This window comes from Nicotiana tabacum, chromosome 4 (assembly GCF_000715075.1).
Source record: "Nicotiana tabacum cultivar K326 chromosome 4, ASM71507v2, whole genome shotgun sequence".
NCBI classification, from domain to species: domain Eukaryota; kingdom Viridiplantae; phylum Streptophyta; class Magnoliopsida; order Solanales; family Solanaceae; genus Nicotiana; species Nicotiana tabacum.
Window position 1 is genome coordinate 92,544,112 of NC_134083.1, and position 26,261 is coordinate 92,570,372.

The 26,261-nt window shown below is 37.7% G+C and overlaps 2 protein-coding genes across 12 annotated transcripts; one reads left to right on the top strand and one right to left on the bottom strand.

Moving 5' to 3' along the window:
- The first annotated feature begins 190 nt into the window (after nt 1–190).
- LOC107779247 (glucan endo-1,3-beta-glucosidase-like) lies at nt 191–1,847 on the top strand. Its single transcript, XM_016599643.2, has one exon. The coding sequence runs from the start codon at nt 412–414 to the stop codon at nt 1,672–1,674; it is 1,263 nt and encodes a 420-aa protein (XP_016455129.1). The 5' UTR covers nt 191–411; the 3' UTR covers nt 1,675–1,847.
- A 234-nt stretch (nt 1,848–2,081) lies between these two features.
- LOC107779240 (uncharacterized protein At2g39910) lies at nt 2,082–26,044 on the bottom strand. Of its 11 annotated transcripts, none has more exons than XM_075252205.1 (11): nt 25,916–25,967; nt 24,371–24,438; nt 12,380–12,499; nt 11,746–12,280; nt 11,548–11,634; nt 10,673–10,863; nt 9,314–9,509; nt 8,985–9,049; nt 8,610–8,711; nt 8,381–8,480; nt 2,082–2,546 (listed from the first exon to the last, which is right to left on the bottom strand). In XM_075252205.1, exons 3-11 carry the CDS (start codon nt 12,418–12,420, stop codon nt 2,523–2,525), a joined length of 1,341 nt encoding a protein of 446 aa, XP_075108306.1. In that variant the 5' UTR covers nt 12,421–12,499; nt 24,371–24,438; nt 25,916–25,967; the 3' UTR covers nt 2,082–2,522. The 11 variants fall into 11 exon arrangements, with proteins under 11 accessions (XP_075108306.1, XP_075108307.1, XP_075108303.1 ...); XM_075252206.1 differs by lacking the exons at nt 24,371–24,438; nt 25,916–25,967 and adding exons at nt 21,611–21,685; nt 22,065–22,575; XM_075252202.1 differs by lacking the exons at nt 24,371–24,438; nt 25,916–25,967 and adding exons at nt 13,638–13,831; nt 15,229–17,919.
- Between the last annotated feature and the right edge of the window lie 217 nt (nt 26,045–26,261).

Here is a 26,261-nt window from a genome sequence, read left to right on the forward strand (position 1 = left end):
TAAAGCAATCTTTTAGTTCCCTAATTTTCCTTCATGTCAAATAAGTTCAACCGTCTATATATATTTATATAACAGAAAAGTTATTTGTGCCTTTTTAGACGGTTTAAAAATGTAATCATTCTTATTCACAAAACCATATTTTGGTTAAACTTGTAAACCACTTTGGACGCGTGGCTCTCTAGCTTAATGTCCATTATTTCGACTGAAATGGCCATTTTTCAAATTGACGTGGAATCATGGGATGAGGGTTCACAAGCTTTTCCCTACAACCTCAACCATCAAATCATTTTCTCCTCCCTCTTGTAACCGCCAGAGTACCCTGCAACCGTATTGAACCAACTATTGCTAACATGCGCTGATACGTACCCTACGCTTTCTTCTCTCTTTCCCTCTAATTCTGCAATTAGCTGAATGAATAATAAAGTAAGCAAAAATTTCACTCCAAGACCTCACGTTTTCAAAATGCTTCCCTCCTTCAAAACTCCCCTTCTCTCTCTCTTCATCCTCTCTCTCTTACTCTCCCCTTCCGCCGCCGTACCAACCACCACTGTCGGCTTCACCTACTCCCCTGCTCCCAACTCTCCACCGCCGGAGCACGTCGTCACCGCCCTTCAGTCACTCAAAATCCCAGCCGTACGCCTCCTTAATCCCAGCCCTACGTTAGTCCGAGCATTTTCCTACTCCAACATCTCTCTTCTCCTCACCGTCCCCAACTACCTCGTTGGCTCCTTCGCTTCCAATCGCTCCGCCGCTACTCTCTGGGTTTACAACAATGTGCTTCCGTTTCATCCTCGTGCTCGTATTTCGCTCATCTCCGTCGGTTCCGACGTCATCACTTCCCCTACTTCCGGCGGTTCTGACCCTTCCGCTGCCGTAGTCCCCGCCATGCAAAACTTGCACCGCGCATTGAACGACCTCGGAATTCGCACCGTCTCAGTTTCCACTACTTTCTCCTTCATCAACGTGATTACGACGGCGTTTCCTCCTTCCTCCGCCGAGTTCCAGGAGCCGGTCAGCTCGCTAATCATCAGGCCTGTGCTTCAGTTTTTGGAGGAAACTAACTCGTCTCTCCTGGTGAATGTGTATCCGTACAATGTTTATAGGCTCCACGGAGAGATTCCAGTCGGTTTCGCTCTGTTTCAGGAAGGCCCGTTCAACTTTCGTGATGACGTTGTTACGGCCGTTCGTTATCATAACCTGTTTGATATGATGATTGATGCCGTGATTGCTGCCATGGCGGTTAGCGGTTACGAGAATGTTCCGTTAATTGTGACGGAAACAGGGTGGCCAAGCGATGGAAGCAACTATGAGCATGTGAATAATGGTGTAAGGGATGCAGAGGAGAGCCAGCTGTACGCGGAGATGTATTTACAGGGGCTGGTTTCGCATTTGAAATCTGGACTTGGAACTCCGCTGAGGAAGGAAGGAGTTTCTGAGGCTTACATTTACCAGTTGTTTGATGAAAGTGAAACGAAGCAGCAGAGCAATTTGAGTAGTGCTCAAGGTGAAATTACAGGGCAGTACTGGGGAGTGATGTACACCAACATGAGCATGAAGTACAACATCAATTTTGACAGTGCTGATCGGAATTCGAGAAAGCTTGGTGTACTTGTTCCCTCAATTCATCTTCTGTGGCTTCTTTCTATGCTTGTTCTAGCTTCATCGCTCTCATGAATAGTAGTGGAAAAAGTCATGCTTAGTTTCTTGATGTTAATAATTGATTGCATGCGGAGGGAAACTTAACTGTAAGAAATAGTATAATTTTCCTTATTGAACAAAATCTATGATTCTTGCTTCCATATTAATCTGATGGTTGTATGCATATCAAGGATACTTGTGCTATACGTAAAGATTGCTGTTGCTTCTCCTTGCATTTCAGATCTTTGTTGGTTTACCAAGGGTTTTCTTCTGATATGTTTTAATGCCTTTTCAGTTTTGTCTTTCATGATAATTGGTTTACATAGATATTGATCCCTTCACGATTACTGATTCTTGCTTCCAATGTCCATACACATCAGACTTCTGTTTGGAAGTTGTAAGATTTATAACTCTCAGAAACAGCTGAAAAAGTGAACATTGTAGCCATAATTGAGACAAGATAGAATATTTACTGTACATTACAGCAAAATAAGCTTAAGTAGATGAAAAATCATACAATAAATATGAATTACTGAATTTTGACTACACAACTAAACTTGAAAGTATGTGCCCATAGATAACTAACTATTTACATGGACGCCAAATCACTTTCAATCCCTTCGTCTGATAGATAGTTGAAAAGCATAACAATCTCATCATTGAACGACCCCCCAATAGACAATTGTTTCTACCCAAACAATTCTCCATTACCCTCAACTCTATGTAGGAATGAAGAGCTAACGGGCGAGTTATGTAGAGTACGGAAACTGATGCAAGAACTAAATGTATACTTCTCCAAAATGTCTCCCTCAGCAACTCAAAAGGCCAAGTATGTATTCAAGTCCAGCAAGCCACTAACCATTAACAGCTCCCTGCAAACAACATTAACAGACAGAATACAAAAAGTCCTGTCTTTATATCATTAACTACACCAACTTTCCGCACACCATTGTATCAAGAAGCCACAAGTATTACACGCTTTCCCCAATTTATATGACTTGCTTTCTATTTTGAATGTTTCAAAATATTTGAATAAAATCATTTTAAACATCTTTCATAGTTTCAAATTTTCAAATTGTTTAAGTTTCACCTCTTTTCATCAAACTAACCCTTTAATTATCACAACTAATTAATACGTGATCAAGTGAACATGCTATCAAATGCCTTTTCATAAGTTGGGATAGAGGAAGTATTTAAAAACCAACCATCACATAGAACCTGAATATTGATTTAATAGATCATGGCATCATTGGCAAATTATTAAGAAAAAGCAGATGCACAGGCTCATTATGCAGCACAAAACTGGCTAAGATAGCTGATGCTTCCACCTAATATAAGTGCAAAATATTAATCTTGAGTGTTTGTGATAAGCCTCAGGTCATAAAAACTAATTCCATGAGGGCCAAAAGTAACAAATTGAAAACTTAGTAACTGTCTGTTGACAGTTACTCATGTATTGGGCAGTTTTATCTGGAGAAAGAAGGAAGCTGTAGGGGGAAAAAATATTCAACAGAAAAATAAAGAATCCTTGGGAGAGTTCTAGCCTCTCGAATGTCTAGAAATTTCATGTCTCGTAATCTTAGTAATATGTATTTTGGCTCTGTGTCGCTAGTATTGATTTCAGTCATTTTCTATTCAGTCTATAATGTTATATGCTGTAATTTAGGAGTTATCAGTGTTGCAGTGGTTATTCTCAGACTTTGTTGAAGTAGATTCTGTGTTTTTCAGTGTAAAACATTAGTATTTCTTCCTGTTATTTTCTATTTGTGCAGTAAACTCTATTAATTTGGTATCAGAGCGGTGACGTTCGGGCATGGTAAGGAGTAAAATGGAGGGACGAGTTGAGCAAGTGGAAACTAATTTGACTGGGGTAAGAGAAGATGTTAGAAGGCTGGAAGGATGGTTCCAAGAAATAAGAGAGTCTCTTGCAAGAATTGAAGCACAAGGGAGAACTGTGATTGCAGAAGCATCCACTTCTCAAACCAGAACTTTGGGAAGCCAAGAAGAGGGAAGTAATGTTAACTTGACTGGAGAAAAAGATGGGAAGAAATTTCGGAAACTACAACTACCGGTTTTCGAAGGAGAGGACCCTATGGGATGGATTTTTAGAGTGGAACGATACTTTGCAGTGAATGAAGTTTCTGAAGCAGAAAGATTGCAGGCAGTCGGTGTTTGTTTAGAAGGAAAAGCCTTAAATTGGTATTATTGGTTAGAGTCTAGACAACCAGTTCCAACCTGGGAAGACTTCAAAAGAGATCTGCTGAACCGATTTCATCATTCGCGAAAGAGCAACCAGTATGCCGTCTTAATGGGGCTAAAGCAGAACACCACTGTTGCAGCATTTCGTGAAGAATTTGAGAAGGTGACAGGTTCTATGAGGGAGGAATCTGATGGACTGTTATCTGGAGTGTTTTTGAATGGTCTTAAAGAGGAAATCCGAGCAGAAGTGATGCTTTTGCGGGCTCAAACATTGAGGGAGATAATGGAGATGGCTCAAAAGGTAGAGGATCGAAATTCTATTTTGGAGCAAGTTCAGGTGTTTAATTTTGAACAAAATAGAGGCAGTTCAAGCAACAAACAAGTTGGATTTAGACCCAATTACTCTCGGGTCACAAACGTACTTGAAGCACGTGATTCAAGAGCCGGAGCAGTAGGACGCAACATTGATTCGCAATTGCATGCTTCAGCAAAGCCAACTGACTTCAACGTGTCTTCTACAGCAAAATCTGAGGGACGAAGGTTGTCTGATTTAGAAATTGCCCGAAAAAGGGAGTTAGGATTAAGTTTCAGATGTGACGAAAAATTTGGCCCTAACCATCGTTGTAAGAATAAGCAACTTAACCTATTGATTGTTTCAGAGGCACCTAACACAGAGGAAGAGGAAACAGAAGAATTCTTTGAGGTCGCCGGAGAGGCCGCAGATGAAGGAGAACAAAAGGCTACTATGATGGTGTTGAATATGAATTCGGTTGTGGGCCTTACTGAAGAAAGATAAATGAAACTTGTGGGAAAAATTCATGGGCAAGACGTGATAGTTTTGGTGAACAGCGGAGCTACCCATAATTTTAAATCTTCCAACCTTGCTCGTCATCTGCAATTACCTATTGAGAAGACCAACAAATTTGAAGTAACAGTTGGTAATGGTCAACAAGTCAGTGGGAATGAAGTATGCAAAGGGGTGAGGTTGGACGTGCAGGGAGTAAAAATTCACCAACAATATTTTCTGTTTGAATTAATTGGAACTGATGTGATATTGGGGATGGAATGGTTAGCCACTTTGGGTGAGATGAGGGTAAACTGGAAACTTCTTACCATGAAATTTGAAGATGCAGGAAGAATGGTGTTGCTTCGGGGGGATCCAGGTATGGTTCGGACAGTTGTTTCATTAAAAGCTATGAACAATTTGCTAAAGAAAGGGAACCAAAGATTCTGGATTGAGTTGAATCAGGTAGTACATGAAGGTGAAACAACTATAACATCAAAGGAGATTGAGGAGTTGTTATCTGATTATCCAGGAGTATGTGAGCAAGCTTCAGGTCTACCACCAAGTCGTTCTCGGGATCATGCTATTACTATTAAGTCCGGAACACAACCACCAAACATTCGTCCATATCGATATCCTCATTCTCAAAAAGTTGAGATCGAGCGTTTGGTCAAAGAGATGATGGCTGCTGGAATCATTAGGGCTAGTACTAGTCCATATTCTAGTCCGGTATTGCTTGTTAAGAAAAAGGATGGATGTTGGCGTTTTTGTGTGGATTATCGGGCTCTTAATGACATACAAATGCATTGATGAGCTACTTGATGAGCTAGGGGGAGCCACCATATTTACCAGGTTGGATCTCAAGTCGGGATATCATCAGATTCGCATTCAAGCTGGAGATGAAGCGAAAACAGCTTTCCGCACCCATGAGGGACATTATGAGTTCATGGTCATGCCATTCGGCTTGACCAATGCACCCTCGACTTTTCAGTCATTGATGAACCATATTTTCAGGGATCATTTGCGGAAATTTATTTTAGTATTCTTTGATGATATTTTGATTTACAGTAAAGACTATGCTTCTCATCTTGAACATTTGAAGGTTGCTTTAGATATTCTCAAACAGAACCAACTGGTAATCAACAAACTTGAATACTTGGGCCATATCATCTCCTCTGAAGGAGTACAGGCAGATCCCTCCAAGATTGAGAGCATGATATCTTGGCCAGTTCCAAGAGATATCACGTCTTTGCGGGGATTTTTGGGACTCACTGGGTACTACCGAAAGTTTGTCAAAGACTATGGTAAGATTGCTGCCCCATTAACAGATTTATTGAAGAAAATGCTTTTTTGTGGGGGGAACGAGCTCAACAAGCATTTGAGGCATTGAAGTTGGCTATGACTCAAGTACCCGTCTTGGCGATGCCGGATTTTTCTCAACCTTTTGTAATTGAAGCTGATGCTTCGGGATTTGGTGTTGGTGCAGTTTTAATGCAAAAAGGTAAACCTATTGCATATTTCAGTAGAATGCTTTCTTCTAGAGCAAGACAATGCTCGGTATATGAACGGGAGCTAATGGCCATTGTGTTGGCCGTCAAGAGATGGAATCACTACTTGATGGGTCATCATTTCATCATTAAAACTGACCAGAAAGCCCTTAATATTTTGCTGGAACAACGAGTTATGGATGAGAATCAGCAGAAATGGGTTTCCAAACTCATGGGTTATAAGTTTGAGATCAAGTACAAACCGGGTGCTGAAAATAGAGTGGCTGACGCACTGTCCAGACGCGGGGAATCTGCAGAGTTATATGCCTTTTCGGTTTGGAAGTACGAAGACAAGGAGGAATGGGACCAAGAAGTAAAAAGAGACAGTAAAATGGCTTCTATCTTGCAAAGGCTAATTACAGGACAGCAAACAGACGACAAATACAGCTTGTAGAATGGATGTCTACTGTTCAAGGGACGTTTGGTTTTGCCAAAAGGATCATCCAGAATCCCAGGGTTGATGAAGGAGTTTCATTCTTCTCCAATAGGTGGCCATTCAGGGTATCTTCGCACATATAAGAGGCTGTCTGAAAATATTTACTGGGAAGGTATGAAAAGGGATGTGCAAGACTTCGTTGCCAAGTGTGAAATTTGTCAAAAGAATAAGTCTCAAACTTTGAGTCCAGCCTGATTACTTCAACCTTTACCTATACCTCAGCATGTGTGGGAAGATGTAAGTATGGATTTCATTACTGGTCTTCCTAAATCCCATAAGTTTGACACTATAGTGGTTGTGGTAGACCGTCTTACTAAGTACGCACACTTTATCCCACTTTCTCATCCTTTTAATGCTAAAGATGTGGCTGCTGTTTTTGCTAAGGAAGTGGTTAAGTTGCATGGTTTTCCTAAATCTATTATGTCTGATCATGACCGTGTGTTCATTAGCCAGTTTTAGAGGGAGTTGTTTAAAATGGCAGGAACTACATTACGCTATAGCTCCGCATATCATCCAGAGAGACTGATGGGCAGACGGAAGTGGTGAATAGAGTTTGGAGGCATATCTTCGTTGTATGGCTGGAGAAAAACCTAAGCAATGGCTCCATTGGCTAGCTTGGGCTGAATATTGGTTTAATACGTCCTTTAACATATCTGCCGGCATAACACCCTTTAAAGCATTATATGGGAGGGGGGATCCACCATCGATTTTTCACATGGATGACACTGCTTCTGCAGTGGAAGAAGTAAATGAACAAGTTCGTACTAGAAATTTGATCTTAACTGAGCTCAAAAACCATCTAGTACATGCACAACAAAGAATGAAGAATCAAGTTGATTGACATCGCAGGGAAGTGAATTTTGAGGTTGGAGAAATGGTGTATCTCAAACTACGGCCATACAAACTACATTCTCTAGCTAAGAAGATTAATGAAAAACTCAGTCCCCGTTTTTATGGCCCTTTCAAGATTCTAGAGAAGATTGGTCCCGTAGCTTATCGGTTGGAGTTACCTGTTGGAGCACGCATTCACTCAGTGTTTCATGTTTCACAGTTGAGACAATGCTTGCAACCAACTACACCTACTCAAGACCTACCTCCGCTTCTTACAACATAATTGGAGCTTCAAGTTGAACCTGAAGCAGTGAGGCAGATCAGGAAGCTACTTAATGATAAATGGGAGGTGTTAATCAAGTGGAAGAACCTGCCTGAATTTGAGAACACTTGGGAGAACTATGCAGTCATTGATCTACAATTTCCTGACTTTCACCTTGAGGACAAGGTGACTCATATAGGGGTGGGTAATGATAAGCCTCAGGTTATAAAAACTTATTCCAGGAGGGCCAAAAGTAACAAATTGAAAACTTAGTAACTGTCTGTTGACAGTTACTCATGTATTGGGCAGTTTTATCTGGAGAAAGAAGGAAGCAGTAGGGGGAAAAATATTCAACAGAAAAATAAAGAATCCTTGGGAGAGTTCTAGCCTCTCGAATGTCTAGAAATTTCATGTCTCGTAATCTTAGTAATATGTATTTTGGCTCTGTGTCGCTAGTATTGATTTCAGTCATTTTCTATTCGGTCTAGAATGTTATATGCTGTAATTTAGGAGTTATCAGTGTTGGAGTGGTTATTCTCAGACTTTGTTGAAGTAGATTCTGTGTTTTTCAGTGTAATACATTAGTATTTCTTCCTGTTATTTTCTATTTGTGCAGTAAACTCTATCAGTTTGACTGAGATTATGCTCACTTTTCTCATGATAGTACAGAGGGAAACCTTTACCATTGCAAGCTGTTGTTCACTAAAGGAATGATGGAAAACTGTCAAGTCGGGATCATCCTTGTGCTTGTCCCAAACGGCTTTGAACTGCGAGCCCTTGGATCTTGACATTGAGGAGAAAAGATAATAAGAAAATAGATAACTCATGAAGCAGAGAAAAACTACAAAAAAAAGCAAATAACTCATATCACATGCAGGAGGAGAAAACAAAGGCATGGAGCATGATATTTACTGTTGGATCAAAATTATAGTCTGAAGAACAAGTTTTCTAATTTCTTCACGTGCAATTTTCAGCGCTGCCTCCTTGTATAGACTAACAAGCTCATCCACCAATCTGCATCACACCAACAGATACAATTTAAAGAAGCAAGACAAGAACACGTAGGAAGGTTCTACCTTAATATTAAAGCTCGGGATGTTAAACCATCATCAGTTAAGATGGTTTACGTATTGAAAAAAGAGGTCCTCAGTTTAGATGCAAAAATGGAATTCAGTACAAAAAAAGATGTTGGATAATTTTCGAGGTACTCCATTCTTCATATTCAAAGCAGATATAAGTAATATTAAAGGGTGAACCGTAGTTTTCCTTGTCCAATCGTAAATTTACCTTTCAATGTGTGGCGAATTCCTTATCCATGTCAACTTTACAACTGTTTTGATTAGTTCAAGAACCTGAAATAAAAATGAAGTACCACTAGTATGATCTCCAAACACAACATCTTGTACAAAAAAGTTCTGAAATGCAAATGAAGCTTCACTCTTATATATTTTAACATATCTGTTGACACCACTAAATTAAACTTAATCAGACTGAAGAAAAGGAAACTAGTAGAAAGGAATTCAGAAAAATTGTTCAGGATACAAAGTGGTATACTGTCAGATGTTCACAAAAGGTAGCAAGGCTGACTGATTTGAATGAATTTTATCACCTCTTACCAGTACAACAGTTCTGTCATCATCAGCATGCATCCACTTGAAGAAAAGGGGAAAAAGTCGCCTGAAATGAGCTAGCAGCACAAGACCAAGACCATTGAACAGTGGCTCAACATGCTGTAGCCATGCAATACGTCGCTCCTTGTTTCTTGGTTGCCTTTCCAAGTGACTCAACATCTCATTCAACATTTTTTCATACCTGTGCCACAATATTTTTGACTGGTATACATACTTGAAGCATAAAATAAAGGTAAAGATAGTATTTTTAGTAAAGGTAATATTATCGAGAACAGCACCAAATATTTTATCAGCCTCACCAACAATCACCTTTCGCATCGCAATATTCTAAGCTTAAGTTACTCAGTGATAGTAATGAAGTTGATAGATTAAAAAAAAAGGAAGAACAAGAAGGGATTCAGCACTAAAGAATAGAATGAAGAAAAGGTACTGAACAAGGACAAATTAAAGATATAGAACAAGAGGATCAAGAATCTGCAACCTGAAGTTGAACAAAGAGGAGAAGAATATTGTACCCGGAAAGGTTATTTGGAAGTACAGGCACATTTCCCAGGAGAGAAAAATCCTAGATAAGGTCGACTGCATGCTGGAAATCCATTTAATTAGTTTAATGTACAACTATATCTTTGTTATTGCATTTCTAGAAGAATGTCCACCCCACAGAAGTTTTCTGAATAGCTAATATGAAGGTACAGATACCTATTTTAATGTATATGACAATGTCATAAAACTTCAATGGAGTATCATACTAAATTAGGGATTTGCTGCATCACTAGCCCCTAGACAAAGAAGAAATTTTATTCAGATATCAGTTGGCCAAAAAGGACAGCAGTTAGGATACCAAAACAACTTTAAAATCTGACTTCCCAAATTAATTATTAAAAAGAAGAAAAAGAACTTGTAAATTTGACATTGATAAACTGTTCCGCATAGAGTTAACTCCAACAAGTAATAATTAAGGTAATTTTATCCCAAAAAGGAAAGAAAAAGAAAAAAAGCAAACTCTCACTTAATACTTAAGCAAACTGGAACATAGAAAATTATCCAACTTTTATTGGGGGCGGTCACAACAATTTTATAGCCAAGTTCTTTCTGCATTGCTGGCGAGACGTCATTCTTTTGAAGGATTACTGTTAAGAATTAAGCCACGAAGTACAAATTGAAAAACACATGATATGAATATGCTTCTGCATGAATCAACAGTAAAAGAAGGATCATGATTTAGCATTTCACTGATACCATTTTTGCCGCAAATTTATGAGTAGAATAACCATTCTTCTCTATCCATACATGTTTGAAAAATGTAACCAAGATTCAATATATAACAGATAGAGGGCGCTCTACCATATGCTTCGAGCATTACTTTTCTGGGTGAAAGTCACCATAAGTACAGACATTTGAACCACACGCTCCCATGTCTCATCATCGGAAGCAATATTTTGGCAGCAAGCATCAAGAATTACATCTTCATACCAACCAATCTCAGCAGCATTGACATTTTCTGCTAGATGTATTAAGCTAACCATGCCCTGTCCCTGAAGTGAGACAACAAAATTTTGTCAACAGCCTAATGAAAACAAAAATAGTAATTCTTGGTTATGAGATGCAAATGTATGGCAGACAATTTCCACTCGACTGTACCAATTGGAAATCCCGTTTTTATCTTGAAGATGGATTACATCATGCTCCAAAATAAAGAAAAGACTAAGAAGGCAAAACAAACAGAAAGAGGTGCTATCAACATTATAACAATCAGAAGTCTCTAATAGAGTATCTAACAACAAGCTTTGGAAAAGAAACTGAATACCTGATTCATTTGATGTTCTTTTTGTTGTCATCAGTTGTTATAAAGGTCAGATATAAGCCATATCTTAGAGGCACATAAAAGTTTAGTACTACCAAGCCAATACTTGTTTTAAAGTGTGCATTCCTTCTAACAGTTCACAATGTATTTCACCACATATCTCAAGGAAAACACAGTGACATAGGAATTTTGAAAAAGCAAAATTTCCACTTAGTATATCTCATCATCCAACTATTTTACAGTATTAGCTGACCACTGCAAGAATCAACTACTTACAGTATTTAGAGGGTTTAACTATTCTACAGTGATAAAGGAATATTAGCTTAGTTTTAACAAAGATCAACAAGTAGATTAGATATCTGACTGAAGCAGCAACAAATTTCTAAGACCAGTAATCATACAAAGAAGAACCCACCTTTACTTCAGACGACCAATGATCAAGAGCTGTTAAGGCACATGGAATCACCAAAGAGCACACTTTTCCTAGGTGAGGATAATCCACCTACAAACAATAAATCCAGAACATTATGCTTCATCTCAATAGAATACAAACCACAAATAAAAAAAATTCAAAATAAATAAATCTTCAAGTACCAATTTAGGATACACATACCTGAGAAATGAACCATCTAAATTGATAAGCGGCCACAATGGCGTATGCCCCTGGAACTCTAGCGCTTGCAGCTGATATCTCATCACCATCAATTGATTTATCTATCATGCTCTCCTTAATCCTGCCTTTTAGCAAAGGCAACACTTGAGGCATTAACTGTATGGCCAACATCTTCTCATTTGGCAGAGACTTCAAATCCCCATCCAGCTCGCCAATTTTCATCAACTCATTCCCACCAACTTTTCTAGCGTAAGCTTTAGATAGGTCTTTGAAGGCAGAGGCAGCAGCAATAGATAGCAAATTGGGAACCCAAGAGAGCTGATTGTGGGTGGATTCTGAGGTGGAAGCCAATGCAGCACAGCATAAGCTAAAATCCCTTATTTTGCTCTGCATTTCAGTTTCCGAGAGTTCTGAGTTGGATAGCGATTTGCTATAAGGAAGAAGAGACACTAGCATGGATTTGACAGAGACACTGGAACCCTCTGGAGGAGTATAGGGTGCCTTGGAGAGTGATTCTCTTATTGGTTCTGATAATCTATTATAGTTTTTAAAGGACACAGCGGAACTTAATCAAACTATTCACACAGAACACAAGAAAAAAAGAACAGAATGAAGACAGAAAGAATGGTCGTACAGAAGCAGGTCTTCAATGAGAACTTTGAGAGACTTTGACATCCTTCGCGCGGTTTAGATCTTCTCTCTGCTAATTGCTAGGGCTCGAATACTTTAACTAGTCCTCTGTCACCATGACAACCTGTCCATTTTTTGTTTGTGAATTTAGATTGTTCCAAAATACTTTGGGTGAGAACCACGAACACGCTAAATTACTCTTACTACCAAAAACCTGCCTAGGTGTAATACTAATGGTATTTCTTTCTTTTTCACTGAAATGATAATTATAGTATTACTTTTTCAAACAAAGTAAAGTGATGGAAAAAAGTGAAATTAATGAATTATCACTTGTGGAGGGCAAACAGTTGCCAAACTTGTAAAGATAATTAGCATACAAGGAAAGGGAAAAGAGAGACTAATAGGTGAGAAGTTCGCTTGTTGAGATACCATCATACCAGTAATACATACGAAAACTGCTTTCAGTTTAAAGCCCTAAAGTTTTTTTACAGGAAAATAATTTAGTTGTTAAAACAAATACATTATATGAAAACAATCACCAAAGAGACTTGAGGTTGGCCTGGTGGCAATTGACTTGAGCCTTGGGGTTTGCTCCCTTTCAAGGTCTCAAGTTCGAAACCCACTGGGTGCAAACAATTTCTGAGGGCCATCGGACTGGGTAAAACCTGAATTAACCGTGGAGCACTTGCGGGAAACTCCTTGCCGGGGGCCTGTGCACCCCCGGGATTAGTCGGGGCTCAAAGAGACTCGGACACCCGGTGCAAAATCAAAAAAATGAAAACAATCACCAAAAAAAAAAAGAATACATAACATGAAAGACTTATTTTGGAATAAAAATTAGAAGAAAAACATGTCATTTTGAAGTAGAAGCAAAAGAAGAACGAAAGAAATACACCAACAGTGAACAACAAATGATATATGCCTACATGATCGAAGAACATATACGTTTTGTATGAGATATGCAAGACTCCTTCTGCTTGGGAAATTCTAAAGCATAAGAATACAGAAACTATTGAAAGTATCTACCTATTATTAATGAAGAAACTTATACAGACAGCAGAACGCAGATGTTATTATTAATGAAGAAACTTCTACAGACAGCAGAATGCAGATGTTTTAGGTACCTCCTAATTCGGTGTAACCTATGTCTACTACATATTTCATAAAGCATTTGCAGTTCATCATTCATTACCTTAACATCAGCCAAACAAAGAACCCGCAATACATGAAATAAAGATGTATGTAGCTATTGGATTACATACCATTATAGTGACAGACGTATGCACTGACAGTAAAGAACCAATTGTGAAGTCAGATTATAAACATCGGAAAGCAATGTCGGAATAGGAATGGATCAAATTATAAGCAAGAACAATGTGATTCCCACAGCCACGACTCCAACATGGAAGACTAGGTATTTTATAATGAATCAAGATTCTGAACATTGTCATTAGCACTGCTGAGTGCACATAGTATATGTGGAAAAAGCATGAGAAAAAAGAACCTACTTGACTGACATTATACATATATAGATTAATTATGTTAAATAAGCAAAATGACAAAACAAAATGTGTTCTTATTCCCAAGTGAGTGACGCTGAATTCATATTTGTCCACTTGATTGTTCAGCAGGTAAAGAGAACCATATGCAATTAGGCTTGACTCAAGCTGTTGCAGGACGTGAAATGTGTATTCAAGTACAAAAAAACTTCCTTTATCATATGAATAAAACTTGATCTGTTTGTTTTAGAAACAAGTTATGTAAAGATTGTAATACGGAGATTGATAATGCTGAGATTATTTTTTATCGAGCTTGGTTCATTGCATTAATAATTGAATATACAAGTAATAATCTAAAACATGTGTTTGGTATTAAGTGGGATAAAGTTTTGTTTACAATTATACCCTTGTCCTTTTACTACCAGTGTACTACAAATTTCTAACTCGGAAAACATCAAGTAAGACACTTGCTATACATATGAATTTAATACAAAGACAGCTAGAATTAAGTAAAAACGAAGGCAGCGGCAATACAAAAATATAAAACATATTTTTATAGCACAGGGAACATAAGGAGAAAGAAAAACCTAAGAAAACTCACAGGCATCAACAAACCCCACCTTCAGAACAAGCAGCAATCTCTGTTTGCAAGAAGCAAACTGATATAGATGAAGCAAGTAGTTGTTTCTTGCAACTAGGTGATGCACGATTGAAGTAACCCAACTAAAAGGCAGGTCTCTGGTTGAATTAGGTGGTGGAAAAGTAACTGAAAAGTTTGAGAAGAAGGGCTGCTACAAAGAATTCAAGACTATTTTGGTCTCTTAAGGGGTCGTTTGGTATGAGGTATAAGTAGATATAGTGCTGGTATAAAATTTTAATACCCCCTTAATACTTTGTTTGGTTAGCAAACCTGGTATAAGTTATCCCGGGATTAAAATTAGAACCGGGATAACTTATACCTTGTAGGGGGTGGGGCAATTAGTGCTGGGATAACTTATACCTTCTTCTTAGAAATTATGCAATTATTATTTTTAATACAACATACCAAACAGTGGATAAAAAACAATACCAGGATAACTTATCCCAGCATAAGCCGTATTCAAACCAAACGACCCCTAAGTACTTAATCCATGTTAAGTTAATACAGGGATAAGTTATACCAAGTTGAAATCAGCATAAAGCTATACATAAATTGCTGTATTAAGTTGTAAAGGTATTGCTTATACCACAAGTGAAGATGCTAACCAAACATGGTACAAAGTAATACCAGAAACTACACGATGATTATTTTCCCTAATTTCTCACACCAAACGGCCTCAATGTACAAAGGCATAATCAAAGACAGAGTGCTTACAAAGAATGGCTCTGGAATCAACGGAGAAGCGCCAAGAGAACTGAAAGAGTTGGAGTATAGTAGCACAGGGTTATAGCGTGTGGGCTGCAACCCATATTCGACCCGCTATATAACCCGTTAGGCCTGCTTTGGAAAGCTTTTTAAGTATGGGATGGGCCCAACTTTAACTCGTTGGATACTGGTTTTGGTGAGGATACTGGTTTTTTGAATTAAAAGAGATAAAAGAGTGTCTACCAATCCCAATTTTTCTGTATTTTCGATGTTTGACAGTATAAAGCACATGATGTCATTTACAGGCATTGTAAGGAAATTTGGCCATGTGGCCTAGACTTTATAAAGTAAAATGGCTTCACCATATCTAAATATCCATTTACACTAGCTAAATAAAGAGGGCTTGTATTTTGAGTAGTTGCATAAATGCAGGTGAGCTCCACATAAATTGTTAGGAAGAATGGAAAAAATGCATTAAACACAACTGCCAAGTGTGTGTCCTTACATATTCTAAAAGCGCTTAACGAGCTAGATCCAGATATAATATCCATCAAGAAAAAGCGTCAAACTGTACTTCATATCACTGTTGAAGGTCAGGATAGTTCTGTGATCGAGGAAATACTAGATACTGACAACTAATATTGATTAAGCGTGGCAAGAAGGGCAACACAGCTTTGCATATATTCACATGGAAATGTCATCCACATGTATCTTTTTATTTTGTTTCTTAAGGTTATGATACGACTCTTGCTATTCTTAACACATTAAAGACCTGCACTCATTTCTGGATGACGAAGTTAAAACTCAAATTTTGTAGCACCCAATTTCCTAAACATTGCATTATATTCATTTCTAAGGATTGAGTTCTTGAACTGTCAATACTTTTATTTTTCATATTATTGTTAAATAAAATGGTTAGTAGAGGTTTATTCTAGATAAATTGCCTGGAGAATGATATAAATTTTTCTTATAAAAAAATAGAGAAGGAAAAATATTATTGGTTGCAACATTGCAGTAGATGACTGGTGTAAGGACCTCTGGATGCACTGTTATTTTAAGTTGGGGACTAATTGGTACTCATAGGCAGACAACACTATATGGATTAACTTCCTTATATTATAGCTCCAATGGTCTTTAAATTTGTACTCATTGGTATGTGAATTTATGTGCTATATTTATATTTCATAAAATACAACAGCATGGTTTATATGTGCATTTCAATATAGCTATCGAATGAGAATAATTTTCACAGAATTGACCTCGGTAAAGACTTGAAACATGGAGACTTTTTGAAGGTACTGTAATAAAACTTCTAATATGCTGCTGTGTTAGAAAGGCAAAGGTTGGCTACAAAGCTGGGTGGATAGTTTGCGTCATAGCAAATGAAAAAGTAAGATGTATTTGTAATGCGCTTGAGAATGCATACATTTACTACATCTTTGGGTATTATATCTATACTATTTAACTATATATGATTGAACTGAATAGCTTTGACAGACGTATAATATATATATATATATTCTGCAATATTGTACATAAAAGTGTCGTATTATGCACAATCATGGTACATAGAAGTCTTCTGCTATGGTTCAGGAAGCTCAGAACATTGACATGTCACTTTCAGCTCTAGCAGATGTAATATCTGCTATAGAATAGAAGCATCCACAATCTATATAGGTAGCTTCTAATCTTTGATGTATGTAGGTTACAATTGAGTCATTTGATATTCACCAAGGTTCATTAGGCAATCAAATAGTTCTTTTAACTTCAAATTTGTCTAGAAATTCTGATTTCTAAAAATCGTACTAATCAAAGTTGTAAGATTCTTTATATTAATGTTCCTTTTGTTCTCTATATTTTGAGTTGCTATGTCTTTGATGCAGGTGGAAACTCGACTACTTTGATTTTTGTGGAAATCATTCATTCTTATAGGGAGTAATGTGAGACTGGTTTGTTGGACAAACAACAATTAGGCCTCATTTGTTTGCACTTAATGGAGGTCTGAATCTTAATCATTCAGATCTCAGACGTTAAGTGCGTTTTTTTTCAAAGTCTGAATCTTAATTATTCAGATTTTAATCATTAAGTATGTTTGTTTTTTTTTACTTCACAACCACTTAATGATTCTGAATAGGTCTGTATCATTAAGATCTATAACAGAGACTTAATTTCATTAAGATGCTATCATCCATATTCATTATTAACTGCCGCCACCGCCTACCATTATCAACTACCACCATGCCACCCACTACCACCATCATCCTCAATCATATCCGCCACCATTGTCGACTACCACCACCCACCACTCCCACCACCATCATTAATGACAACCAACACTCATCCACCTCAACTATCACAACTAACCACCCCATCACCATCAACAACTATAGCTGGCACTGCCCATCATTATAAACTACCACCACCCACCACCATCTTCCTCAATCACAACTACCACCACCACCACTCGCCATTATTAAATATCATCACCCACCACCACCATCTTCAATCATAATAGCTACCACTACCAATCACCACTAGCTACTACCCTAAACTACCACCAACCACCGCTTTTAGTCGGCATTCACAAACACTACCGTTAGCCATCACCACCAGCAACTATCATATTTTAAAAAGCTATACATTTTAGTGATGTAATATTAGATTAATTAGTATTTTATTTGAATTTTATGTTTATTAATTTTCAGATAAACGTAAATTTTATACATTCAGATGTTAAAAATCAAACAGTCTTAATCATTTAGTATTCAGATCTTAATACACATCTTGACATTCAGATGTGTATTTAGATTCAGATGACTTAATCTTAATACACATTTTGATATTCAGACGTGTATTCAGATTCAGACGTCTTAATCTTAAAAAAAACAAATGAGGCCTTAGCGACATCCAAGAGATGAGATTGATAGATTGTTAAAACAGAAGAATGTTACCGACTGCTTCTTTAAGCATCTCTCTCACTTCTTTTTTTCGATTCTTTCTTGGTTGCAGATTGTCTAGAGTTTTGCCAGATCCAGTATTGTGAAGAGCGTGAAGCGAGGAAAAGCGACAACCCCCATTTCACTTAAAGCGAGAAGCGAGAAGCGAAGCGCTCGCTTTTTTGAAGTGAAGCGGAATTTTAAAAAAAAAATTAAAATAAATACTGCATAGACAACACATGTAATTGTAAGCAAATGTTCAATACTTCAATGTAAAGGATATAAAAATTAGAGGAAGGGCAGTTTTTCTCTGTTAAAAACTGGGCAGAGAAAGGAGAACCCAAGGATTGGCATTAATTCTGAGAAAGAACCGAAGGTTAAAAAAAAAATTCGCCAACATTTCGCTGTTATTTGGACGTTGAAGAAGAAGAAGAAGAAGAAAATCAGAACATACCTGTTGTTGTTGAAGACTTGAACTTGAAGTTAAAGTTGAAGAAGAACCCTAGTCTAATGCTCTCAGATGCTCTGCTTTAAAACCCTAGTCGTTGTTGTTCGTTTAATAAAAGACAGAACAATTTCGTTTTTAATTAAATAGCCTGGGTCTGTTTAAAAACAAAGAAGCGACCGCTTCCTTCGCATCGCATCGCTTGGTCGCTTCTCGCTTTTTAGTGGGAAGCGGTCGCTTTTTTATGCCTGAGTCGCTTCACCCATGTGAAGCGGGCACTGAGTCGCTTCGCATCGCTTCTCGCTTAAAGCGAGGAAGCGAGCGCTTTTTTAATCACTGGCCGGATCTGAGGTCTTTTCTTATGGTTTGGTGTTGTGCTTCCTTGTTTTATTGGGTGTTGTACTTGGTTTGAAGATTCTTTTGGAAATAACTCCCTTCCAAAACTCTTTAGACCCTGTAATTTTGCGGCTTACTAGCTCAATGATTTCCTGCGAAACTCTGTTTACTACAACTCAAATAAATTTTAAGGAACAATTTCACATTTTTCTCAATTTTTTTCACATAAAAACCTTTCGGAAGAAGACACAGACTGCGCACGTAAATCAAGGAAGGCTAAACGGAGCTAATCGAGGTTTTGAAACACAGAAATGAGGGCTAAAACTGAAAATGACCTATCGGGTCATCACAGTATCAGTATTTTTTTGCTTGCCTATCTCTTTGACATGTGCAGTATCTTGTTTTAAATTGTATTTAGTTAGACTTGCCTGCTTATATCTGTCCCGGTCAATTACTTTAGTGTTATAGCTAATATATTACTTAGTCTATTTCTTTTGTAGCCTTTTGCTGGTCCAGTGGTCGCGCGGAGCTATGATAGAGTGAGGTCATGTCCTCGGGGGGAGCGGGGATAGAGGGTAAGGATGGCAGGGGGTTAAGGGACCTTCTAGGTTGAGAGTGGGGTCATGGAACATAGGGACTTTAACGGAAAAGTCTATAGAGTTAGCAAAGATTCTCCACAAGAGGAAGATTTACATAACCTACGTCCAGGAGACTAGATGGGTGGGAAACAGGGCTCGGGAGGCTGATGGGTTTAAGTTGTGGTATTCAGGGAGGGTGAGAGGGAAGAATGGGGTAGGCATCTTAGTTGATAAGGATCTAAGGGAGTTGGTGGTTGAGATTAAGAGGGTGAATGACATGTTGATGGCCATTAAGAAAGTCGTGGGAGGGTATACTCTGAACGTAGTTAGTGCTTACGCACCTCAGGTGGGTTTGGACGGGGAGGTGAAAAGGCGCTTATGGGGGGATTTGGATGGGTTGGTGCGGGGTATACCGTCCATCGAGAAGCTTATTATAGGGGCTGATTTTAACGGCCACATTGGGAGGTTGCCTGGGGGATATGACAGTGTGCATGGTGGCTTCAGTTTTGGAGATAGAAACTGAGGAAGTACTTCGCTGCTGGAGCACGCTAAAGCTTTTGAGCTGGGGATTGCTAACACGGGTTACCCAAAGAAGGCGGAGCACCTAATAACCTTTCGGAGTACAAAAGCCAAGACCCAGATTGATTATCTACTTCTCAGAAAATGTGATAGAGGTCTATGCACGGATTGCAAGGTCATCCCGAGTGAGAATCTTACGACCCAGCATATGCTTTTGGTTATGGACTTAGAGATCAGGTGGACGAGGAGGAAGAGGGCTATGTTTGGGCTATCTAAGGTCGGGTGGGGTGTATTGACTAAGGACAAAGCCCAGGAGTTGGGGAAGAAGTTGCTGGCTATGGGAACCTGAAGGAGTAGCGGGGACGCGAATTGTATGTGGTCTACGACAGCGAATTGTATTAGAGAGGCGGCGAGAGAGGTGCCACATCCCAAACTACCCCCCCTAGACGTGACTGGCACCCAGCTAACACTATCTGCCAGGTGAACCATCTTATACCATACACTCAATATGTATTCAAAACTCAACCGGAATAAAGAAAAAGTTCCTAACATCTTAAAAACTAAATGTGAATGATTAATGATTCAAATTGTTTCCTTAAATATTTATGAATAATAATAACCAAAATAGAGGAACATAACTCTAGCCCAAATCCCATACTAGACCATGGAGCATCTAATGAGAATTACAAAAGACTCAAAATCGGGTGTGTAAACCCCAAATAAAAGACAACGTACAAATAATGGTAAAGACTCTTTTGCAAGCCTCCACGAACAATGCGGTGGCTCGCCTCAATAACTGGATCAACTCTAACGAACCCGTCAGTTATTAGACCTGTCGCCCGAATAGTATCTGCATGGACATGCAGGCAAGGAGTGAGTTATACGTGAATATAACCCAGTAAGATCCTCGACCCGCCACTTTGAATATCTCTCGAACAAGTATTAGAAAATACAAGCACACCACAACAAGAACAATACTAAATACAATAATTATACAATAAAACGGTATATCAACAAAGTTAATAACAATTAACTAACAAGAACACACATATCTCAACCCACTACACACTAAGAGCTTGTTATAACTGCAGTGAAAGTAATTAACCAACACATCTACGAGTCCACAACGGCACCACAATGCCTCAAATATGTAACAGAGCATACACAATGCTCACTGAAGCATAAACAATACCCCCAAATAGATCAACAAGCATACACAATACTCAAGTGATGTATAAAGGCATACACAATGCCCAACATCATGGCTCACAGCTGTATCAAACCATCAAATCCAACCTCATGGCTCACAGCCGTATCAAACTATCAAATCCAACCTCATGGCTCACAGCCGTATCACACCATCAAACCCAACATCATGGCTCACAGCCGTATCACACCATCAAACAACTTATCAAATAATTTTTAGTATCTTTCATAAAATAATATATTTGCGGCTAGTCAAAGACCATTAATTCTTCCAAGCGCATGATTGTCGCAACACATGGACCAGACAGATAAAACATATTTTCAAAACGGGTTTTAGAAACGCAAAAACCAAAGCTTAAAGTCTCACTTACCTCGCTAATAAAAAAAATTCCAACCTTGCAACGTCTAGAACACTAACCAAGCAGCCTCCAATGGTCTCAATCTATCTAAAATATTGATTAACAATATCAAATGTGCTAGTCGGCTCATTTCATAATTTTTGAAGTAGTCAAATCAAAGTCAACTAAAAAATCAACTCCTCGTCACTATGGTGAAATCCCCAAACAAATCATATTTTTGAGCTACCCATATGTCATTGAGTCCAAATATATAATCAAGTTTTAATATTAATACCAATTTTTATGGGTTAAATTTCAAATTATATCATTCTCAAGCTTAAGACTTAAATCTTAATATTTTGTACCTCAAGTCATGGATTTAAAGGTGAAAATATGTCGCAATCCAAAGTTTAAAATCAATATCAATATATTGGATAATAATAATCATGAAATAAAAGAATGATCATGAAGTAAAATTCATTAATACCACTTTTGAGTTTTCCCCAAAACTTCCAATTCGCAGACTTTGCTTTCTCGTTCAAGCTTTAAGCAGACAAAGCAATGCTCTGTATCTCTTCCCCCCAAACTCCATCGCGAATTACTGCCGTAGCAAAGCACCCAAATTGAAGCCCCTTTTCTCTCTTAATTGTCAAAGTTGTAACCTATGTTTTAACCCTGTAGCGTACTGCTTCTTTTACTTTAATCTTACTATAGCTAATAAAATTAACCTATTGCTTATATACCCTCTGGCCCTTGAAACAGAGTTGTAAAATAGATGGGCTTGGCCCACTTTCCCATGATTTCCCTTTGCACTTCTTAGATACAAATAAAATAGGAATTCAAATATTTGTAAACATTAGCCATATATCTATGTAGGACACGTCAGGAGCATTGTAGGTTGGGCCTACTTAATTAACTAATTTATACTCCTTTCAAAGCTACTTAGACATGCAAATTAATGCTCCACATCCTTACTGTCAGGTATGAGCCAAAAATGTGTTTAAAAGTATTGATTTATTAAATAAGTACTCATGGCTAGGAATATATTAAGTGGGCGTTTGGACATAAGAATTGTAAAATTCCAAAAAAAAAGTGAAAAGCATTTTCACGTGAAAATGGTATTTGAAAATTAGAGTTGTGTTTGGACATGAATATAATTTTGGGTTGTTTTTGAAGTTTTGTGAGTGATATGAGTGAAAATTTTGAAAAATAAATTTTCTGAGTTTTTTAAATTTTTGAAAAATTTCAAAATTTATTTTCAAGTGAAAATTGCAAATTTTATGGCCAAACACTGATTTCGAAAAAAAGTGAAAAAAATTCGGGAAAAAATAAAAAACTTCTTATGTCCAAACGGGCTCAATAAGTACTCATGGCTATATCTATGCTTCTTTCTCTAAGTATCGCACACAATATATGTATATGAGTATAAATAAATAATCTAATACATTATACGCAGTCCTTACCCCTTCCTTGAGAAGGTAGAAAGGCTATTTTCGGTAGACCCTCGGCTCAGGAAAGATAATAAGGATAAGGCACTGGAAGGAGTAACAACAAGCAGCAACACCAACAAACCAATCATAAAATTGAAGCCAAAAAAGACGAGTAATAATAGAGATATAAAATAATATAAGACTAACACTACATAGTGCACTAAAACCTAAGTTACTCGGACTCGGCAATTTGGGCACCGTACCTGTGTCGACACGACACTGACATGGGTAAGGGTGTGGGATCTGTGTCGGATCAAGTCAGACGAGATCGGGTGTGTTGACCAAAATTTTAAGGAAAATTTTCGTAAATAAAGGAAGTGGTACAAATCTCTTTATATTTTTTATTGTACTATCCCATGAAAAGTGGCTTTTTTGTCAAAAGAGTGGGGTACAGAGTGAACTTTCTTGTCAAAAAAGTGGGGTAGTGAACTTTATTGTCTAAAAAGTGGGGTACAGAGTGACCTTTCTTGACAGCAAAATACATCCTTCCTATCTTTTCTCTACCTACTTTCCCTCCAAAAGACCAAGAAAATGGACAAAGAAGCCATCCTCTCTCTCTGCTTCATCTCGACTTTCTGTGACCAAAGCCAAAAAAATTCAAATTTTTTTCTTCATCCAATTTATAGCTATATTTCTAGATTTTTAATTTATTTTTCGCCGAATCCCCGCACCCGTACCCGTACCTAGATCCATATCCTCGAAGCCTAAAATTTAGATCATGAAGGATCCAATCTTTGGATCCGTACCCGTGTCGGATACCCGTACTCGAGTCCGAGTAACTTAGACTAAAACTACTGATATGAATAAGGCAAACACTCGACTACCTAACCTTCTATCCTAATCTTCGACCTCTACACCTTCCTATCAACGATCATGTCCTCGGCAAGCCGGAGCATCACCATGTATTGCCTAATCACCTCTCCCCAATATTTTTTCAGCCTACCTCTACCTCTTAGGCCCTTCAAGGCCAACCTCTCACACCTCCTTACTGTGGTATTCGTGCCTCGCCTCTTCACACATCCGAGCCATCTAAGTCTCACTTCTCGCATCTTGTGCTCCATAGGGGGCCATACCCACCTTATCCCGAATAATTTCATTTCTACTTTTATCTAATTTTGTATACCCGCACATCCATCTCAACATCCTCTAATTAATCTTTAATACATTAAAGCCCTAAAGTTTTTTTACAGGAAAATAATTTAGTTGTTAAAACAAATACATTATATGAAAACAATCACCAAAATAAAAAGAATACATAACATGAAAGACTTATTTTGGAATAAAAATTAGAAGAAAAACATACCGTTTTGAAGTAGAAGCAAAAGAAGAACGAAAGAAATACACCAACAGTGAACAACAAATGATATATGCCTACATGATCGAAGAACATATACGTTTTGTATGAGATATGCAAGACTCCTTCTGCTTGGGAAATTCTAAAGCACAAGAATACAGAAACTATTGAAAGTATCTGCCTATTATTAATGAAGAAACCTCAACAGACAGCAGAACACAGATGTTATTATTAATGAAGAAACTTCTACGGACAGCAGAATGCAGATGTTTTAGGTACCTCCTAATTCGGTAGAAACTATGTCTACTACATATTTCATAAAGCATTTGCAGTTCATCATTCATTACCTTAACATCAGCCAAACAAAGAACCCGCAATACATGAAATAAAGATGTATGTAGCTATTGGATTACATACCATTATAGTGACAGACGTATGCACTGACAGTAAAGAACCAATTGTGAAGTCAGATTATAAACATCGGAAAGCAATGTCGGAATAGGAATGGATCAAATTATAAGCAAGAACAATGTGATTCCCACAGCCACGACTCCAACATGGAAGACTAGGTATTTTATAATGAATCAAGATTCTGAACATTGTCATTAGCACTGCTGAGTGCACATAGTATATGTGGAAAAAGCATGAGAAAAAAGAACCTACTTGACTGACATTATACATATGTATTCAAGTACAAAAATACTTCCTTTATCATATGAATAAAACTTGATCTGTTTGTTTTAGAAACAAGTTATATAAAGAATGTAATACGGAGATCGATAATGCTGAGATTATTTTTTATCGACCTTAGTTCATTGCATTAATAATTGAATGTACAAGTAATAATCTAAAACATGTGTTTGTATTAAGTGGGATAAAGTTTTGTTTACAATTATACCCTTGTCCTTTTACTACCAGTGTACTACAAATTTCTAACTGGGAAAAGATCAAGTAAGACACTTGCTATACATATGAATTTAATACAAAGACAGCTAGAATTATGTAAAAACAAAGGCAGCGGCAATACAAAAGTATAAAACATATTTTCATATCACAGGGAACATAAGGAGAAAGAAAAACCAAAGAAAACTCACAGGCATCAACAAACCCCACCTTCAGAACAAGCAGCAATCTCTGTTTGCAAGAAGCAAACTGATATAGATGAAGCAAGTAGTTGTTTCTTGCAACTAGGTGATGCACGATTGAAGTAACTTAATTAAAAGGCAGGTCTCTGGTTGAATTAGGTGGTGGAAAAATAACTGAAAAGTTTGAGAAGAAGGGCTGCTACAAAGAATTCAAGACTATTTTGGTCTCTTAAAGTACTTAATCCAAGTTAAGTTAATACAGGGATAAGTTACACCAAGTTGAAATCAGCATAAAGCTATACATAAATTGTTGTATTAAGTTGTAAAGGTATTGTTTATACCACAAGTGAAGATGCTAACCAAACATGGTACAAAGTAATACCAGAAACTATACGATGATTATTTTCCCTAATTTCTCACACCAAACGGCCTCAATGTACAAAGACATAAGCAAAGACAGAGTACTTACAAAGAATGGCTCTGGAATCAGTGGAGAAGCGCCAAGAGAACTGAAAGAGTTGGGAGTATAGTAGCACAGGGTTATAGCGTGTGGGCTGCAACGCATATTCGACCCGTTATATAACCCGCTAGGCCTGCTTTGGAAAGCGCTTAAGTATGAGATGGGCCTAACTTTAACTCGTTATAAATAGAGATTTTTACACGGAAAACTACCCTCTATGTCCCCTCAAAATTTTAATAGCCCTTATTTTTTTTCATTGACCCGAAATGTCCCTTCAGTCCAAATATATTATATTTAATAGCCCGAAATATCTATTTTGTATAATTTTTGTATAGTGACAGTCTATTTTGTATAC

What these genes read in the sequence shown, in the direction of transcription:
- LOC107779247 (XM_016599643.2), top strand. Translation starts at nt 412, where the DNA reads ATGAATAATAAAGTAAGCAAAAATTTCACTCCAAGACCTCACGTTTTC.
- LOC107779240 (XM_075252200.1), bottom strand. Translation starts at nt 12,420, where the DNA reads ATGTCAAAGTCTCTCAAAGTTCTCATTGAAGACCTGCTTCT. An exon ending in AATTCGCCACACATTGAAAG is followed by an intron (nt 8,712 to 8,984) that starts GTAAATTTACGA and finishes GGTGTGATGCAG; the next exon opens with ATTGGTGGATGAGCTTGTTA. An exon ending in GTGAACAACAGCTTGCAATG is followed by an intron (nt 2,547 to 8,380) that starts GTAAAGGTTTCC and finishes ATATAAAGACAG; the next exon opens with GACTTTTTGTATTCTGTCTG.